Source organism: Cucurbita pepo, chromosome 2, assembly GCF_057944985.1.
Source record: "Cucurbita pepo subsp. pepo isolate OVF chromosome 2, ASM5794498v1, whole genome shotgun sequence".
Lineage (NCBI taxonomy): Eukaryota > Viridiplantae > Streptophyta > Magnoliopsida > Cucurbitales > Cucurbitaceae > Cucurbita > Cucurbita pepo.
Window position 1 is genome coordinate 14090187 of NC_141799.1, and position 21068 is coordinate 14111254.

The 21068-nt window shown below is 36.6% G+C and overlaps 3 protein-coding genes across 6 annotated transcripts; 2 read left to right on the top strand and 1 right to left on the bottom strand.

Moving 5' to 3' along the window:
* Positions 1–1152: 1152 nt before the first annotated feature.
* Positions 1153–7900, bottom strand: LOC111788742 (WPP domain-interacting tail-anchored protein 1). 4 transcript variants are annotated; one of them, XM_023669214.2, is made up of 6 exons: positions 7793–7900; positions 4089–4651; positions 2920–3902; positions 2250–2456; positions 2093–2161; positions 1153–1432 (listed from the first exon to the last, which is right to left on the bottom strand). In XM_023669214.2, exons 2-6 carry the CDS (start codon positions 4618–4620, stop codon positions 1427–1429), a joined length of 1797 nt encoding a protein of 598 aa, XP_023524982.2. In that variant the 5' UTR covers positions 4621–4651; positions 7793–7900; the 3' UTR covers positions 1153–1426. The 4 variants fall into 4 exon arrangements, with proteins under 4 accessions (XP_023524982.2, XP_023524981.2, XP_023524977.2 ...); XM_023669213.2 differs by lacking the exon at positions 1153–1432 and adding an exon at positions 1592–1914; XM_023669209.2 differs by lacking the exon at positions 1153–1432 and having other exon boundaries at positions 1592–2161.
* A 229-nt stretch (positions 7901–8129) lies between these two features.
* BLOS2 (biogenesis of lysosome organelles complex 1 subunit-like protein) lies at positions 8130–9820 on the top strand. Its single transcript, XM_023669473.2, has 2 exons — positions 8130–8390; positions 9488–9820. The coding sequence occupies exons 1-2, from the start codon at positions 8286–8288 to the stop codon at positions 9752–9754; spliced, it is 372 nt and encodes a 123-aa protein (XP_023525241.1). The 5' UTR covers positions 8130–8285; the 3' UTR covers positions 9755–9820.
* A 1462-nt stretch (positions 9821–11282) lies between these two features.
* Positions 11283–20815, top strand: LOC111788576 (SMAD/FHA domain-containing protein). The gene is made up of 12 exons (XM_023668953.2): positions 11283–11901; positions 12091–12176; positions 14487–14566; positions 14784–14839; positions 15903–15951; positions 17116–17262; positions 17403–17498; positions 18058–18171; positions 18325–18455; positions 18674–18909; positions 19271–20119; positions 20205–20815. Exons 1-12 carry the CDS (start codon positions 11495–11497, stop codon positions 20252–20254), a joined length of 2301 nt encoding a protein of 766 aa, XP_023524721.2. The 5' UTR covers positions 11283–11494; the 3' UTR covers positions 20255–20815.
* The last annotated feature ends 253 nt before the right edge of the window (positions 20816–21068 follow it).

The window sequence follows — 21068 nt, forward strand, 5'->3', positions numbered from 1 at the left end:
TCATATATATAGGATTGCATAGAGAGAGAGAGAGCTAAAACAAGCAAAATTAGGCCATTGTGGCCAAAACCTGATGCTGGTGGGTGCATCAAAGTCACATTATGGCAACCCCATCAGAGGAAAGGGGACAAAAATGGAGCTCTTAACCACTCAACTGAGTGGGGGAGGAGATATCTTGTTTTAGTGGTGAGAATGGCTTATAGCTCGATCCAATCCAACCCATAAACACTTTTAAGCAGCTGGAGAAATGAGTCGGGTTGATCAGATAAAAAAGAAATGTTCACCCGCAAATAGACCAAGATTGTCAGGTTTTCAAAAATTCAATCCAATTTTTATGGTTTGGATTGAGTAGTCTAAAAGATAGGAATGTATTGTTAAAAAAACTTTTAAAAAAACCATTGGTACGTGTACCGACAAAATGCACATTTTACTCAATTATAGAAACAATAAATTTAAGCATGTCCAGACTTAGAACAATCTTAGATTGGATGATCCCTTAGAAATTTCGCAAACTTTTCGGAAATCTCATTCAAAGATTAGTCTAATTTCAAAACATATATATATTTCGATATCAATACGAAGAATGAATCAATATTTTATTACATCCTAAAAGAATGACAAAACATAACTAAAAAAAGTGAACAAAGTGCGATAAGAATTTTATAAAACTTATTTCAAAAGGGTGAAAAAATGGGTATGTACCACCAGTTGAGATAAGAGTCGTGAGACCGTGAGTGTAGTTTACGGAGCAAGTGTAGAATTTGAGAACCAAAGGAAAGAGTTAATTATTTCAACAACGGAGGAACCAATTTTTGTCAATGAGTTACCAAAGAGTTAATTAGATTAATAACAGAGGAACCAATTTTTGTCAATCAATTACCAGCATAACTACGTTGAATCGAGTAATCAAAGACTATTGTTAACTTATTCCGTTTTTTAAATTAAAGAAACAAAACAAGTATGATCATAATCATGGTGATATTATAATGGTTGTGATTTATATGCACCCTTTTGCATAGACATTCCTTTGCTACTTGTTCTTTGTCCTACTCTTTTTCTTATCTTCTTATATTTTGCCTACCAACATCTCTCTCTTTCAACTGTTTTATGCCCCTCTTTCATTTGCTTCATCATTAATGGAAGAACCAACAATTAGTGCATAAGGAGCTATGTAGATCAGCTCAAATATTTCATATTGATTCCCAAGATTTTAACATTCGAAGTTACAAGAGTTTGTGTGTGATTGCTCAAAATAGAGGTGTTAAGAGCTTCGTTTTCCACTACATGCTCTGAAGTAGATCATCTTGATACTCGATTGAATCACCTTGGTCTTCATCTTGACATTGAACGAACGAACGAAAATCGAACTCGATATTAGATGTTCAAGAAACTTTCTACTAGATATACAGTTTTTGCATACCATTCATTAAACCTGCACAGACATCTACACCCCATCAATTGATTGCCTAAACTTAATAAACTCTTCTCCTAAGAAGAAACAATTCACTCCATGGCACGAAAGAAGACCGAAAGAATGCTCGGTAGGGAACGAGCAAAATCGACACTCAACGTAATGGATCTAAAACAGCAGTTAGAAGTAAAAGAACTGTTATTATATTGAGTACTGAACAGTCTTTTTTCCAGTTTCCAGAGAGGAGAAGCGGTGAAAGAAGAAAGAAAAACAAATGAGTGAGATCAAAACTAGCATAGCAATCAAGTTTACGGCAACTGCTTCCTTTTCCTCCATTCATCAATCCATGTAAGTATCATATGGTTAGCCTAGCAGCACACTACTTCCTCATTCTCAGTCAGTTCTCATCTCATCTTTATATCAAAGGTCGACGAAACTCGAAGGCCGTTTCAACCAAGGACGCTACGAAGTTCTATACAGCCACCAAAATTTGGCCATTCTCCCTGTTAATAAGTTCTTTAGTGCTTCAGGATACAGATTGAAATGACCCTATTCTTAACCAATGAGGCTGTTTTTAGTTCAGTAAAGTTCCTAATCTTGAAGTGTAGACAAGAAAACTGCAGTAATTATGATTAAAAGGGGCAGTACTAGAAATATATGCTTTGAGCTCAAAACACCTACATCAATTCTTCTCGTGGTCTCCATGTCAGATCCAGTGGCAGCAGAAATACCCGCATCAGAGACATCACCCTGAGATTTTCCAAAGATTTGGAAGTCTATTATGCTAAGCAGAAATGAACAAGATGGTCTCCACATCCAATAAGTCAACGAATATTACCTCACGACCAGCAGCAGAGAACATCGTCTCGTCTACCTCGATTTCTCTTGCACAAGTAGTAGTGGTAGCAGTAGCAGTAGAAAAATCTTGCTTGGATGCAGTTCCTTTAGTTTCAACAGCGTTACTGTGATCTGTAACGACCGAATCCTGATTTGCTTGCTGCAACTTTGTGGTCAACAATTTGTTTTCCATTGCTAAAAAAGAAAGCTGCAAAAAAAGAACGGTATAGTATGTTGGAAAGCCAGATGGAATTGTCTGGAAGCTCAAAAGAGACCAGTTTATACTAGGATGTAAAGTTAGCACACGGCTATTTTGATCTTCTTCTTCTTTAATCGTCTAAGCCCACCGCTAGTAGATATTGTCCGCTTTAGTCCACTACGTATCGCCGTCAGTCTCACGGTTTTAAAATGCATCTGTTAGAAGAGGATTCCACATCCTTATAAGGAATGTTTCGTTCCCCTCTTGTGAGATCTCACAAGATTGTCCTTCCGTGTTTGGACAAGATCAATATAGAAGTGGATCGTCCGTTTTAACCCAATTCATTGCCCCACGAACACAGTTTTTTTGAAAAATCAAATAAAGTAAAAACTCTAGTCATTAAAACAAAAACAACATTAAGAAGGGCATATTCAAGTACTTAGACGACATCAAGGTGAAATCTGAGTTCTACCTGCTTATGAAGACGATCTCTCTCAATAGCCAATTGCATAGCCAGATTTGTTATAACTTTAGTGCGCACATCAATGTCTTTTGCTGAAGCCTTCTTCCTATACTCTGCCTGCTGTAAAGATGTCTCCAAGCAACCAAGCTTACCACGAACAAGCCTCAGTTCCTCATTAAGTTCTGCATAAGATTCAGATAATAGGATGCAGTTTTCCTCTGCATGATCCGCTCTACTGTCCGCTTTCACAGCCTTCAATTTCAAATCCCTGATCAAATTTTCCATATCGTTTATTGTAGCATAGAGCATGCTTTGCTTCTCATGACTAGCTTCAGCAGAAGCCACAGCCTGCTGAAGTTGCAATTCTGATTCCCTTAACTGTCTTTTAAGTGCTTCAATTTCCTCAGATTCCTTGAGCTGTTTCTCGTGTAGCTTCTCCATCAAGGTGGCAGTCTCAAAATTGGCAACAATCAATTTTTCTTCAGCTTCTCTCAATTTGGAATTCAAGTCATTAGCTTGAGAATGTAAAGTGCTCTTCAGCTCGGCATTGATGTTCTTGTAATTAAGCAGTTCACAATCTTTAGCTTTCAGTTGTTCCATGAAGCCTTCAAATTTTGATTTCAACTCAGCCTCCCTCTGCATTGAACCATTTACATTTAACTGTAGAAGCTGAAGCCGACCGAGTAATTCTTTCGACATACCTACGAGGACCTCTGATAAATTTTCTGCCTCAAAACCCCTCCCACAAATATCTTCTAATTCTTCCTCCAAAGCATAAACATCTTGTTGTGAAGAATGTAGCCTCAGTTGCAGTTCATCATCGATTTGACTTGTTTCAATAAGCTTCTTTTCAAGATCCATCTCTCTAGCCAGTGATTTCTCCAGCATCCTTAGAATGTGTATCTGATGTTCAGCTGTTCGCATGTCTATTACAGGGTTCCTCTCCACCAAATGATTATTGTCTGGTGAGTCTGTGCCCCTACCGTCATTTCCTGTCGATATTCACATGTTAATTGCATAGATTTAGGTAAGCTGAGAATATCCTCAAAATTTTAGGTGCAGTACGGAAACCAATGTTTCTTTTTTTCTTTTTGCAGGGGATGGGGGGACACCACAAAAAGTTGTATTAGCATGGTGGTTTAGTTGTGATGATATATTCAAACTGGTTGTATACTTACCATTATAATAATAACGCAAGTTCTTCTGTAACTTTGCTGACTGAATTCTAATATCAGAGATCAGTTCATGTGATTGCTTTAAGGATTCTTCAGAATCTTGCAACTTTTCTTCCAGGTACATGGAAGTTTCTTTGGAGGTTTTACAGAACGATATCAGTTCGGGAGCATGGAAAATATCAGTTTGGATCCTAGCCAAGAAACCATCCACTTCGTCCACCTCTGAATCTAAAAATCCAGCTAGGAGATCAATTTCCGATGCTCTTTCGATAGAATCATCAAACATATGTTCATTCTCAGACGCCAAAGCTTCAAATTCACTTTCCCTTGTAGCAATATGCATCATGAGAACACTTAAGTTAACTAGCTTTTCTGATGCACGTGCCAAACCCAATTCCAACCTGGTTATTACTTCACTGCCACTTGCTGCATCTCCACTAGCCCGTGAATTACTGTCATGTTCATCTGCCCCCAGAGCACTAACGTTATCACAAATGACAGATGTGCTTGCTTCAGATGCAGCATCAGTATCCATTTAAGAGTCCTGCTGTCCTGTAGTTCGCAACCTGGATAGCCAACAGTATTAAAAAGAAGACCCAAGAGCAACAAAATTGTGCCTGTGTACGAGTATTGAATGTAAGACCAGTAAAACAACTTGCACAAAGGATTCAAATGTAAAAAGTAATGCCACTCTCTCCAATATTGAATAAAGTGAACAAACCAAATGGAGGACTGAAGTCACTTAAAAGATCAATGTAGTCGAAGGTAGATCATCATTCACTCACCCATTTGGGCGCATCAACCTTTCAATAAATACCTCCCCTAAATTAAACAAGACAGGGAGGTGATCCGCTGGAGTTAACCTACGAAGTGTTTGGTTATCTATTCCAAGAAATTTAAAATTAAACTAAAAGTAACTAACCATATCCTCAATGATAAAGCAGACCGAGAATGCCAACTACTACACATCTGTTATATGATGCAGTCACATATATTGATAGTGCAATACTTACAAACAAGTTTTTTTAGACTTTTTTTTCTGTCCTCCGGTCAAAATGGAGCAAAAACTTCTGTGTAAGAACTACTCACAACAGAACAAACTATCAGGGAACCAATAAAGAAATTCAATGAAAATTTTCTCTGTCTAACAAGCTACAAGCCTACAACATAATGTTCGAGAAATAATTATGTTTGGCGGTACAGATGACTGTGCGAAGGAGAAATATTATTTTGTATACAATTTATAAGAAAACTGAGATTGAAATTGTTTGGGTGCTGTAACATACTGCCTCCAAATTGAATTCAAATAGTAATCATGGTCTGCATTACGATCATGATTCATAATGTTAACCCCAGGTAAAGAATGGGTACTATAGGAGAGATAAAAAGGGTAATGGAGTCTTCGAAAGTTGGTTAGAATGTGTGGTGGGTATATGGACATGGAGCTATCTTTTCTTTGGTAGGATTCTTTTGGGTTAGGTACTAGAGTATGGGAAAGTGTCCATTGTCACAACCATACTAAGAAGATAGTAGGTTGTGATCCCACGTGCAGACAAGACAAGGTAGTAACACAAAAGTGGCGCCTAAACAGCCACATGAGAGCCAAAACAAGATAAGTGTCATAATGCGATCGAGGAAGACAGTGCATCATCCAACACACCATATGAAGTGTGCATTGAAGCCAAGCTAAGACATAAGCAAGACAAAGGAAACCATGTCGACGTCGGAGACAGGCTCGATAAGGGTCGAGTAGGGCCTTGAGCCTTTACCTTGAAAGTCGGGGTTCTATTATGAGTTTTGTCATGCGACTTTGGAGTTGAGTCCATCTATAGAAATACGAATGCGAGCCAAATTTGGTGTTAATCAGACACCTGACACGCGATCCGCAAGGCTATATAATCATTTGCCAAAATCATGCATACTCCTACCAGTCTAAATATGCCTCAAAATGTACTGTGTCAGCTCTCCACCACCCCTAAGCCCTTTTAGCTACCATGTGACACATACGTATGTTATAGATGGACGAACATTACAAGACGAATATCTTGGGCCTCCTCCTTTGAAATAGATATTTCAAGGACAACGTCGAATGGCACGGTGTGCCCCAACTTTCAAATATTTTGTTTCATCCCAAAACAGAGTGCATATCATAAATTATTTTAGTCCTTGCTATCACTTATTTAACAAGAGATTGAATTCAGTTTGAAATTCAACACCTAACCTATAAAATGTGGCTTTAAATACTTCATACGTAGGCATCTGTTCGTCAGTCAAATAAGCATAAAGTCATGACTTCCCTTTTTCATATCTTTATTGTTTGTTCTCATTTGTTGAAGTGTTGGTTCAAGCATCTTTCTCTATTCAAAACACAGTGGGTGAGTTAAAGGATAATGCTCTTCAACTTATTGTTGATCCTCTTTTGCTTACAAAACTGAAGTTACTTTGTTTAAGCATGTCCAAAGCATTCAAATCCAAAGCACTCAAACTTACCAAGGGTTTTCCCCAACTAAAGAATAAAGATAGAAGTAAGCTATTCAATGTAAAGACTTCACACCCTACCAAATGAGCCCAGATATCAAGCTTTCGCCTGATGCAGTTAATACCAACTCTAAACAATTCTTCCTATCAAGCCAAGGATTGGAGTTGGGCACAAAGACTAGGAAAACTTTATTGAAATTAACAAAAGAATCTTCCCCCCCAAAAGCAAGGATGATAATATTTACAAGTTAGAAGTTGCGAGGTGAAATGTGTCGCTCCCTACCTGAAAAACCTTGGATTCTGTCCACTCCTGTAGATGCTCGTCTAGTAAGAATGTCCACAACCACGAGGAAAAGGATTGAAGAACAGGCATAATCTTGCCAAGTACCTCTTAAAAAAAAATTATCCTACAACTGAAAACAATTCCCAACCCATGACATTTAATCCCAAAACCCTGTTTCCACAAGTTCTTCTCTAAATAAACGTGATTACAATCCTTCTCCAAATCATTTTTAAATATAACTCCTTCCCTACTAGAAGCCCTCTAATCCATGTCTGCCTAAACAAAGGGTTATTTATTTTCACAGTTCTTTCCTGTTCGCTTGAGGATGGAAGAACATTTTAACCCAAAACTAAATATAATTCACTCTAACCTTGTTCTTTTCAATGATTGGGTGTGCGGATAAGTGCATTTGCTTAAAAAATAAGATACCCTTCCCAAAACTACCCTAGAAATGAATAGTGTGAACATTAGTTCCAATAACATTTCCTATATTAGTAAGGACGTTCAAGTTCGACTATAAATGACGACCCATAACATTAATCTGCACAGAATCATCACAAAAAGACCCAAAAGAAACTATCAAATGCTCATATAGAATCCTCAATGAACAAACATTGAAACCCGACCAGTATCATCCAAATTTAGATTTGTAGTGCAAATTCTCGCCAAAACCCACATATGATCATCAAATCTCTAACGACCCAGATCATAATTTCCCGCAAAAAATCTCTTCGATAAAGCCCAGGCAATCAGAAACCATAACCCCATGAGCATGTAAAGAAAGCAGGGGAAACAACAAGCACACATCGTAACATTTCAGTCACTTTCTCGATAGAACTAACGAGAAAAATTCGAAAGCAGTAAAAGATAAGACGCAAGAAACTTGAAGATGAATGGGAAGAAAGAACGAAAGGATAAAAAAAAACGCAAATTAACAGGCAAATACCTCTGTGAAACCCCGAGATTTTCAATGGTAAGAAGAATTGTGTTAAGGGACCAGAGGGATTTAACAGGAGGTGAAGGGGAAACAAATCACAACTTAAAAACGAATTTTTAATGAAAAATATTATTAGAATGACAGGTCATTCCGACGTGGCATTTCGGGAAGGACTTTCTTCTCACAGCCTATTAGATTGCGACACGTGGGTTTTGGTTGTCGGCTCGGTTGGGGGGTTGCGGAAATGAAAATTTTATATTAATAAAATGAAGTAAAAGAAAGAATCGAGATTAAAGTGAAATTAAGGGCTAAATTTATAATTAAATTTAAAATATTGATAAGAAGATTATTAGAAATTTGGTTAAATTATAAGTTTTTTTCGCAAAAATCCCGTAGCAGTTCTTTGTTCTGACGAGGCGACGGCGAGTGATTTCAATTCCCGGGAAGGTTTTGCGGCCTGAGGTACCGTATTTTGTAAGCGTCACCGTTGTGATCTTATTTCATGGCCGAGAAAGAGGAGCAACAATTGCCGAACAGTGATGAGCTCGCCGAGTCGCTCAACGAATTCTTCACCAGTGTATCCGAAATGATCAAATCGGATCTTCTTGTAAGCTTCCAAAGCCCTAATTCTCTTAGTTTCCGTCTTGCTATATCGTTAATTTTCCTTTTGTCGGTCTCTGTGCTTCATTGATTCTGCTCTCTGGCGATATTGGTTGTTCACTGTGTTGAATTATTTCATTGAATTGGTTCTTATAACTATTTGGTTGAGCGTTTTCATCGAATAATATTGACGTCTGGGAAATTAATCGACCATGTTTGAGGTTCTGAGGTGCCTTTTGACTGTTGTTGGATTTGGAGTTAAGTAGTTGAAAGTGGTAGGAATCACGACCCTCCAGAATGGTATGATATTGTCCACTTTGAGCAGAAGCTCTCATTGCTTTACTTTGAGTTTCCCCAAAGGGCCTATACCAATGGAGACGTATTCCTTACCTATGATCATCCCCTAAATTAACCAATGTGGGACTCGCTCCCAACAATCCTCCTATCGAACAAAGTATACCATAGAGCCTCTCCTAAGGTCTATGTAGTCCTCGAACAGCCTCCCCTTGAACGAGGCTCAACTCTTTTCTCTGGAGCCCTCAAACAAAATACACCCTTTGTTCGACACATGAGTCACTTTTGACTACACCTTCGAGGCTAGCAATTTCTTTGTTAGACTCTTAAGGATTCTATTGACATGGTTAAATTAAAGGCATGACTCTAATACCATGTTAGGAATAACAACTCTCCACAATGGTATGATATTGTCCACTTTGACCATAAGCTTTCATGGTTTTGCTTTGGGCTTCCCCAAAAGGCCTCATATCAATGAAGATGTATTACTTACTTATAAATCCGTGATCATTTCCTAAATTGGCCAATGTGGGACTCCCTCCCAACAATTCTCAACAACAATCCTGAACAGAAAGACGATTGACAAAACCATCAACCCATTTCCCCTGCTATCTATCTGACCTTGAATGACCTATTTCACTTTTTGACTATCTTCTTCTCCTCTAGAAATTTATTTCTAATGTTCTATCAAAATTTCATTTGATCTTTAACAATGATAAAACTTAAGGTTTGGTTTAGTCGATGAATCTAAGATGTGGGAATCAATTTTTGGTAGATTACTGATGGTGGGTATGTTATTTTATTACATAGGGATCAAGTAATCAGCTGGCACTTTTAGAGAAAATGAATCTCAGGGTGGCAGAAGAGTATAAAGGTCTTGGCAATGTGGCTTCTGGAATGAGGGTTTTTGTGGAGCAATTGAAGGCAAAGAGTGGTGGCTTTGATGAATACATTAACCAGATTGAGAAAATAGAAAATCAGGTGACTGAATTTGAAGCTGTAATTTCAATGCTTGATAAGCATATTTCCATGCTGGAATCTAAAGTGTTGTCCGTTTGTCAAAACTCGGCTACATGAATGAATTCCTTTGTTTGTGTTCAAAATTCAGAATGGTTCCTTTCAGAATATATTTGCTTCTATATTGCTCATGGTGTTGAATCTTTTACAATATCTCATTCACTGGCAGTTGATGGTGCTAAAGAGTTGACATCTTTGTTTTCTTTTCCTGCTGAATCTATAGTGATTTTTGAATGGTTTGTGCTAATTGTATGTCGAAGAAATTTTGGTTTTGACTAATTTTGAATGTATGGGGGGAATAGTTCTCTCTTAGAATGTGAGATCCCACGTCGGTTGGAGAGGGGAACGAAACATTCTTTACGAGGATGTGGAAACCTCTCCCTAATCGTGAGGCTGACGGTGATACGTAATGAGCTAAAACGGACAATATCTACTAGCGGTGAGCTTGGGCTATTACAAATGGTATTAGAGCTGGTGTCAGCGAGGACGCTGAGCCCTCTATGGGGGGTGGATTGTGAGATCCCACATCGGTTGGAGAGGATAACGAAGCATTCCTTATAAGGATGTGGAAACTTTTCTCTAACAGGCACGTTTTAAAATCGTGAGGCTGACGACGATATGTAACGAGCTAAAACGGACAATATCTGCTAGCGTTGGGCTTGGGCAATTACAAATAGCACTAGAGCTAGACACCGAGCGGTGTGCAACGAGGACGCTGGGTCCCCAAAGAGAGTGGATTGTGAGATCCCACATCAGTTGAAAGGGGAACGAAACATTCCTTATAAGGATGTGGAAACCTCTCGTCATGATGTACCGTTTAGAAAGAACCATACAAGTTCATCTCCTTACTCGTGAGTCATAAAATGCTGGAAATGAGAGAAGCAAGTTGGGTTGAAAATGAAGCTTCGTCTTAGCTAAGATAGATGGCATTATAATAGATGTACACACGAGATGCTGGAGGAAGTTTGGAAGGTTTGGTTCTTTCTCTAGCTTGCCCTCTCCAACTAGTTCAACTAGTCCGGTCATCTAGCTCGATCTTTATACACATTTTTGTGTTGTCGTTTTTCAAAGTCGATCAAACACCAAAGTACGTGAATGTTAATGATTTGAAGATAATGAGAAATATTCTGTGTACGTACGTAATTTTGACCGTCAAATGAATGATATGCTTAGATATAATATCCTATACCCAAAATTTGGATTAGGTTTTTGAATCAAAATTTGACATTTGATGATCTCGACATTATTCTACAACATAACAAATTTTTTAAACATGTCGGTCAATATTTACATGTTTCATATGAAACTTCCCAGGAGGCTATCTAATATATAATTAGTTCAGACGAACTATGTTTAACTTTAAAATTGATATGACTGAATATCGAAAAGGAAAATGAATATTGTTTTTTAATAATTAAATTACTAAAATTTTAAAAGGGAGGCATCACAAAATATATTCTAAATTTTGAAAATGAAGTATTTTTTTAATTTTTAAAAATTAATCAATTTTAATGTTTTGGATCCAAAATATTTTTTATTTTTTATTTTTTATTTTTTAAGATGTCAGATATTTTTGTATCTTAAAAAAAAAAAAAATACCGAATTTCCCATCCGAGTGTAGAATCTCTTGTTCAGCATAGTAACGACGTCGATTTTCACCACTGGACACAGGGCAACTCCGGCGACGGCGAGTGGTGACTGGTGAGTTAAGCGCCATCTGGCGGTGATCACTAAAGGTTTATATATCATAGAACCACTCGTCCATAGTGTATCTCCCGCTGTCACTTTTAGAACGCCGAGATGACGACTGCAATGGGACCTCCACCGCCTAGAAACCCTTCCTCCGCTTCTCCTATGGATTCTGATGCCGGAACCCTTGAGGGAGATTCAACCTCTTCTTCAACGGAAACGAAGGTCACCATGGGCCCTCCTCTTCCAAAAAATCCCACTCCTCCCGATTCTGACCCCCCTGCCCCGACCGCAACTCAAGAAGATGAATCATCGGTGATTTCGGTCAATTCTGATGCTTCAGAACCCGTTGATAAGGTTCCAGACACTCCTCCATCTGATAAAGCTGTGGAACTGGCTCCGAAGCAACCCCAGAGCGTAGCGGTGCCATACACCATTCCTTCTTGGAGTGGAGCCCCCTCCCATCGTTTCTATTTGGAGGTTCTGAAGGATGGATGCATTATTGATCAATTTGATGTGTAAGTCCGTTGAATGTTTGAAAGAAATTTTTACAACTTCGTATTAATTTCTCAAGATAGATGAAATTCTGGGAACTTCGAGAAACGGCCTGATATATTGTTTTTCTCATACTGGGTCTTGATGAAATCATATCCTACTGTTCTTTTATTTGTCAAATATTGGTCACTGAGTTGTTTATATGGTTTTAGATATGAGAAGGGGGCTTATATGTTTGGACGTGTGGATCTCTGCGATTTTGTTCTGGAGCATCCAACCATTTCTCGGTTTCACGCTGGTAGCCAACTTTTCACTTATACTTACATTAGTTGACATGAACATTGTAGGGTTCTTATCACAGGATTTTCAAGCTTATTAACTTCAATGCAGAACTTATACAGTAGTAAATTTAGGTTCAACAGTTTTTAGCGATTATCATTGACTATTACATGTACGAGATTTAATCATTGTTTCTATGGAACCGTTAAGTTTCCACACACTGTAATTGCATTTCCCTGGGATTACTTGTATTATCATGTAACACCATAGGAACCTTTATCAATTATCATATCTATTATAATATCATTGCATTCTATCGTGAAGGTTCCATACTACTTTACATGTACAGGATTTAATCCTTGTTTCTCTAGCATCATCAGGGTTCTATACATTTAACAATGCATTTCTCAGTGTCATGTCAGAGGGCTCTCCACTCTCCATTAGTTCTAAGCTGCCTTAATTAACAAACAGTAATAATATATAGGTGCTTTGAGCTAAGATCTAAATATCTATTATGTTCAATTGAAAATTGATCTTTCTGGATGTTGCACCTTCCTTTGACTTCTTTTTAAAACGGTTCGCTCTCTCTTTAAAGATAGAAGTTTAGTGCTATTATTTCAGTGGTAGGATAGCAACATCGTGGCTTTCTGTAAGACAAACTTGCAAGTTGTGAATTATGTTATACTTTCCATCTATAGTACATGATTTATTTGTCATCGCTAAATGGACTTTTTTTTATCATTTCTAGCAACCGTAAGGCATATGATATCATTAAGGCCATTAAGTTGGTTGCTCAAAGGGCGAGCATCCAAATTCCTGTTTCTTAAAATTTAGAATACTAAGCATTGTAGAATGCCTATACAAGAGTCTAAATATCGAAAGAGCTTTTGATGCTCTCCTCAACCCTTGGGCTCTAAGGTTTAAATGGTGAGGCTTCTTTTTATGAAATAGTTTGGGGAAAAATGGATCGATAAGAAAATAATGTTGTTCACATTACCACAAGATACGCTTAAGCGGCAACTAATGTCACACTAAAAAATTTATGCTACAATGGATTCAAGCTACTTCAAGTGGGGCTTCATTTATTCTTGGATGGTTAAAAATTGGGGGAATGATTAAAATCTAGATTTATGATATTTCATTAGTGTATTTTCAATTTTAAGACTTTTTTATATACTTTTAGGTTACATTTATATAATGGCTAATTATGGTCCTAGAGTATGAAAGTTATAACTCTTAGAATGCCTCATGGAAGGTCAATTGTTTCATTTTGAGGCTAGACAAAGCCATGTATGTTCTCTTGTAAAATAGACTTAGAAAATGTAGTATAAAGAGTATTTGTGGTTTCTTTTAGCTTAGAGCTTAGTTTCTTTGTGATTCTATATAGTTTAGGTTACATGCTTAGAATCATTGAAGCTTGACTTGATCAATCTTATTTGCGGAGTGATTCGAATCTCAAACAAGTTTTCTTGCCTTGAGATATTTGATCAACAAGGTAATCCGGATTTTACTTTTCCTTGGGTAATTCCTTATTGTTTTGGAGTTATTGGAAATTTTAGATCTAATGGTCTTGTTCTTCAATTAGGTTGTTAGGTCGAATTCCCAAGAGCTTCAATCATTTGGGATGAAATCATCTAGATTTGAGGGCTTTGACATTTGTGATCTAGGAGTTTGCATATCCATAAGGGTTGTTCTTATATAATTGGTTAGGGTTTTCATATGACTATGGAATTAAAGAAACAAGAACACAATAAGGGCTTGACCCTTAGTAAGGATATTGACATCATTGTTGATAGGAAGTACTCTCGAGGCTCTCATCTCATATCATTGGTTGTAAAAACTAGATGTACGAGGTGGGTGAAAATTGGGGTGGGGTAAATTGCTTAAATCAAAATAGAAAAAGAAAGATATATCAGGCAATGTACCAACAATATCTTACAACATTAAGACTTCGGAGGTAGATTGAGAAACAGTATTCACCTTATCATCCTTGAATCTTACAAGGAACATTGAATAGGAAACTAGACATTTTTGCCCTTTTTTCCTGCCACTATATATTCTTTTCATCAATTTTTCTTACTTCTCATTTTAAAATTTATATTTAAAATGATTCAAGACAAACTACTATATTATTTAACTCATGAAAACAGTACAATTAAGTTATTTTCCAAGGTGTACCCATTAATTTGTCTACAAAAGAATTATAGCTATTCAAGGATGCTAGGTCTTATATATAGTTGAATGATATATTGACTGTATGTTTTTATTAAAGAATAATTTAAGTGGTCAGAATATGGTATTATTTTACTATATTGTCTACCTTTTGTAGTTCTCCAGTTTAGAAGTAGTGGAGATGCATACCTTTATGATCTTGGAAGTACTCATGGAACTTTTATTAACAAGAATCAGGTATGGATCTTTCTTAGTTACTTTTTATTCTTGGTAATTGGTATTTGTATCAATCTTTAATCTTCTTCACAGTTTCAACTTCCCTATTAGAAAAACCTGAAAGGTTTATTATTATTGTCTGGCGATGGCTTTTCCTGCTTGTTTTTCCATATTTGATCGATAAAGTGGGATGGATTTTCTTTTATCTTCTGATGAACTTCTCCATTCTTTTATTTAGGTGAAGAAAAGGATTTTTGTGGACTTGCATGTTGGTGATGTCATTCGATTTGGCCAGTAAGCAACTCTTCATTAGCCATTTTTTTATAGTAAGAAATGTCTGATTATTGGAGTTTTTCATTTTGAGATTCCATGTCGTTTAGTAGTTGTAGTGGGAAAACAAGCATTTCTTCAGTAGAACAGTAGTTGTTTCAAGGATGGTATTAATGTCGAAACCTTTTGTTTGGCAAGAACTTAAATAAAATCTTTCTAGATGGTTCGTGGAAATTTCTACCATCTCCATTGGAGTTATGAGATGAATTGCAGTTCTGATGGAGGTTAACAAGGGTGGTTGGAGTGAGTAGTGGGTGATGTTGGGTGATTTCGAGAATATTGCTGGTAAAGAGGAGGTGAAGGAAAGTTTTTGGTTAGAAATGGTTTGTTTAAAGGGAGAGGAGAAATATCTGGTACAAATAGTAAAAACAAATTTGGAAGAAACCAACAGCGAAAGGGGTTAATGGGGAAGAAGGAAAGGATAATATAAAGAGAACAATTTTAGAGTGGGAAAATTCAAGCAAAAATGATTGAATTTTAAAGGGAAGAAGAATACAGGGGAAGGTAAAATTAGATATTTAGGGGAAAAGTGAGGGGGACTCGAGGAAAAAGATTGGAGTACAAAGAATAAATAGATTTCTCACGAAGAGATTGGGAGCATACCATAATTGTTACTAGATTTTAATTCCATGATGATTCATTCACCATTGTAGAAGCATTGAGATAGGTAATTTATGAAGTCTGTATGCTCAAACCTTTTATAGCGAATATAGCTTTGCTCAAGGGTCTGCGAAGGAAGACTTGGAGAACCCTTGTAGGTTAGAAGGGTAGTACGTTGTGGGTGCTTTTCCCTTGAGATTCACCTATAAGGTGGATAATTACAAAATTCCTTAGAGCTTGCTCTTCAAGAGCAAACTTAAACGGAAGAATCTCAAACCTTCCTCCAATCTTTTTGATATTCATGGAAAAAAGACAATGTTGTCTTGATTTGTCTGGTTGTATTGTTCGCATTCTTAATTTTTTTTAAAATCTCCTCTTGCTTCAGTTCAGCTTGTGCTTAAACTCGACTTTTTATGTTCATTTGCAGTTCATCTCGATTGTACGTTTTTCAAGGGCCAAATCATTTGATGCTACCTGTAAGCTTCCTTTAGCATTTTTTTTTTTCATTTACCACTAAAAAGGTTCTTGGAACTCCGTTCTTTTGTTTCTAATCTACCTGTATTCATTCAGTCTACTGCTTGTGTCATTGATTATAATGGACAGTTCCTTTCCTTCTAGTCAACTACTATGCCCTTGTTTTCAGTAAATTTCTCATTTCCAGATTTGTTCTCTCTTATGGTAAGGCGTGTTTAAGAATTTGGAATACTTCAAAATTCATGGATGTTGATTTGGAGAGAGTAATTGCTGAATGGTGAATATTAGCTTAGAAGGACCTTAAAAGGACCATCATACTACGCCTTTGCTTTGGGAATCTTCCAGATTTGTTTTCTCTCAAGTAACATGTTAAAAAACTCATGTGGATGGGTCTACTTTAAAATTCATTGATGTAGATATGGAGAGGGTGATTAGCGAATGGTGAATATTAGCTTAGAAGGACCAACACAGTATAAAACCCAAATATGACATGATCACAATGACATGTTGTAGAAAATTAGGGCACGGATACATTGGAAACAAATGTGTTTATTAACGTGTTTATTTATTTTAACACATTTTAGGGTTTCATACTTAATTTCTTTTATTTGGACTTATGTATTTCTCCTCTTTTATTTATATTGCAGAGATTTTTTTTTGGTTTTTTTTAATATATTTTCAAGGATTAAATTTCATTTCTTTGGTGTATTCTTTCTTCATTAAAACTATAGGTCCTCGCAGAAAATAAGTTTCAAATATGCTACCCTTACATACGTAAATTTTTTTAAAAAAATAATATGCACATGTCCAAAACTAGGATTATAAATAATTTTAACACTCTAGTTTAAGTATTCTAGAGGCGTTGAAGCATTGTTGTATGGCATCTGTTGAATACATATACAAACATGTTAACCAAATTAATGTCCCTACTTCTACAGGATCGGTTCTGTACAACTATATCCCTGAGTATTCAGGAGACAATATGTCCAAAGTTCTAGGATCTTAGCTAATCAAATGCTACAAATTCTTACTCTAGTGTGTTGCCGTGCATCCTTGTTTTAGCTTTTGCATGCAGTTGCTTTCAGTTAAAATCTAGGTTTATTTACAACTTGATCTTGATTTGAATAAATATGTTGTTAGTTGAGTTATTTTGGACTGAACACCAGGAATCAGATTTGACCATGATAAAAAAGGCTAAGATTCGAGAACAGACACTAGATCGAGAAGCTTCACTTCGACGAGCCCGACAGGAAGCATCTCTCGCTGATGGAATATCTTGGGGCATGGGAGAAGATGCTGTCGAAGAGGCTGAGGTTTGTGCAAAATCAACAAAAAAACTCATTTAGGGTCTTTGTCAGATTTTTCTTAGATTACTAGTTATACTTAAACTTGACCATGTTTCCTTGATTTAGAGTTTTGGTAGCTGAGTACTTGCTGTGTTCTGATTATTTAGGATGAAGTTGATGAAGTCACATGGCAAACATACAAAGGACGGCTTACAGAAAAGCAGCAAAAAACTCGTGAAAAGGTTTTAAAAAGAACTGAAAAGGTTAGTCAATATCATCCTTTTTGGTTTTTAAATCATTTGAGAAGATCGTTATTTTCTCTACTATACGTTGCAATACTGACTACAAAATTCCAAAATGGAAGCCTTACATGTAAGTTACTATCTTTGAGAATCTTTCTTTGTTTCCCAAAGTTTTTTTTGTTCTTTTTCCATTTCGTTGTAATTTATTTATTTTATTTACTCAATGATTGGCAGACATTTCATCATCACTTTGTCAGTAATTGGTATGGTGATTTCTTAAATAAACGTACCTTTCCCATTAAAAAAAGATTATTCCATCAGTGGCACATATTATAGATGCTCTTAACTTGCTCTATTTCTCATATTCTACTGAGATGTTTACACAAGAATGTCAAGGACTCTTATTTCTTAGCTGTCAAGCTATGTCTAGCAGATGGAAGCTTTGATGTTGAATAAGCACCATAAATCTCTAGAAACTCGTTTTTATGATAAAAAATATTGTTATAATGTTCTTCCTTATCTATTATTCTATATGTTTACTGGTGCACTTATACAAGGGCTACATGCATGTTGGATACAGATTTCTCACATGAAGAAAGAAATTGATGCAATTCGTGCTAAAGACATTTCTCAAGGTGGATTGACGCAAGGGCAGCAAACTCAGATTGCTAGGAATGAACAAAGAATTACTCAGGTGAAAATTTATAGCCCAGAATTAGTACTCTTATTTATTTTATTTTTGCTTTATGCAATGCTTACCATTTTCAGTACTAGGATTTGATTCTTTATTTTTACTTTATCACAGCACCATTTTAATTGTTTCTTCTTCTAAAAATAATTTTGGCAGATCATGGAAGAACTTGAAAACTTGGAAGAGACACTGAATGATAGTATTAGGGAAAGCCTTGGAGCTCGTTCTGGGATTCGATCACTTGGTAAGAAGCAAGGAGGAATGGAAAATGATGAAGAACTTTTAAGGTACGTCCCAAATAAGTGTTGTGGAAGGGAGGAAGGGGGAATCATTTAGTAATTTGTATGCTTCTGTACTATAAATCTAGATATGTTATAATTATATTATTGAGATAGTGAGAATACGATTGACCCAATATGCTAGTATTATGGTGGCCTTTTATTGTATAAGAGAATGCATAGCGACTTCCATGAAATTTATGTTCTGTTTATTGTTATTTTTTCAGTGATGATGATGACTTCTATGACCGCACGAAGAAGCCTTCAAATAAAAAAACTGGTGAAAATCAATCAATTGAAACCGCTGATTCTCTTCTTGATAAGAGAGATGCCCTCAATAAAGAAATGGATGAAAAAAAAAGATTGCTTTTGATTGAGGAGAACAAAATGGAATCACATACAGATTTGGACTCTGGCAATGATGCTCTCGATGCTTACATGTCAGGGCTTTCATCTCAGCTAGGTTTGGTTCTCAGACATAAGTATAGATACCTTGGTGTGCTGTTTTACAAGTATTGGTTGTTCCTTTTTAGCTCGAGGGCGGGTGTTACTTTCTTATTTTGTTATTTCCATGCTCATATAGATTATGCATAGTATATAACTACCAACACAGTGTTTGCAGCTAAAATTAATTCTCAGTAGTAAACATTAAAATCATGTTAATATATTACCTTTTAAATTTGAAGGATGTGACACTGAGACCTTAACTATTGTGAGTAACACTTATTGAAAGCTATTATCTGCAATTTTTATGCTTATGTTCTTGCATAATAGTAGAAAACATTTCTTCTGACTGCTGTTGCTGGTTTGATTATTGTTGGCAGTGCTTGACAAAACCACCAAACTACAGAACGAATTATCGTCTCTTCAGTCAGAACTAGATAGAATTTTGTACCTGTTGAAAATTGCTGATCCATCAGGAGAAGCAGCCAAGAAAAGGGAAACTTCAGCCAAGAAAATTGATTCAAATCTAGAAGCAAAGCCTGAAAATTTTAAAGTCCCTGCATCTGTTAATGGGAAACCACAGAAGGAACTAGTAAAAGACGGTGAATCTAAAGAACAAGTGGTAGATGCCAAACAAAAAATTAAAACCACACAGGAAAGTGTTGAACCTAATGAGTCAGTTACTGAAAAAGTTGTGGATGATACAAAAGATAAAAAGACCATCAGTTACACTGTTGTTAAGCCCCAGTGGCTTGGGGCCATCGAAGAACTGAAATCTGAGGAAACTCAAAAGGATGCTGCACCATTGGATATACAAGAATCTGATGATTTTGTTGACTACAAAGACAGGAAAGACGTTCTTCAGAGTTCTGATAATAAGCCTGCAAAAGTGGATTCTGTGATTGAGAGTGCTGCCCCAGGTTTGATTTTGAGAAAACGGAAGCAAGAAGATCAATCTGACGGTAACTTGGATGCCTCTCAACAGTCGACATCATCTTTGGAGGCAGATAGAGCAGAATTTAAGGCAGAGGATGCTGTGGCTTTGCTGTTAAAGCACCAAAGAGGGTATCATGGATCAGATGAGGAGGAAAATCGACATGAAAGCAAGCGCCCGACAGGTCGAACCAGATCAAAAAAGAATGAGAAGAAGTCCAAGAGGGTACTTGGTCCCGAAAAACCGTCATTTCTAGATACAAAAGCTGATTATGACTCATGGGTACCTCCTGAAGGTAACTTCTTTAGTGAATACAGTGGCCTACTATTAACTTTGAAGCTTCGTTCTCTCTAATGTTAAGTTGTCTGTTCACTTCGCAGGACAATCAGGCGATGGAAGGACAACATTAAACGAGCGTTATGGCTACTAATTTCCCCATGTTTCTAACAACATTTTGATCTGAGATCGGCCTCGCCCTTTTTTACTTTTTCAAGAAAGATGCATTGGTCACTGGCCCGTAAATTATTTCATCAATCTTAGCCGCTTTTTCCAGTGTATAAAAACAAAGGTAGTGAGGCTGCTGCTTTATAATTGAAAGCCTTGTGTTGTAATAAAAGAAGATGGAACTCAGGCAAAGATGTTCAAGAACTATGGAACTAGCAAGCTTGGAGAAGTTTCTTGTCTATATACCTGGGTAAAGGGAGGGAATTGGAGAGCCTGAAAAATTGCTCTCTTGTTCTAGAAGATTTATTGTAACATTACATACAAGGGTTGTTCTTTTGTCCACACACCTTGAAAGACTTGCAACAACCTTCCAGTAATAGCAGCTGATAGTATGGAATAGTAACATTGTTGGTGGTTATTATAGATTTTTCACTATATTCACTCCTTTGTAAGATCTCATGTACCATACTCTTACCCGTGAACATGTTTGAATTATACTTTGAGGCATTCCCCGAGTTACATTGATACTTTGAAATGGTTGTTGGGAGCTGGAAGTCGCCTAATATGTTCTGAAATTATATTGTCATAAGAAAATTTGGAAATTGTGGGACTTCAAATCATGCTCTTCTCCGAATATGTGGTAAAGCTTTTAGTTAAACTCCAACTCATCCTCCACCGTATATAAGTTTACCAAGTATATTTCGTTTTAGCTCGTTCGATATCATCATTAGTCTCATAGTTTTAAAACGTGTCTACTAGAGAGAGGTTTCGTTCTTCTCTCCAACTAATGTGTAATCTCA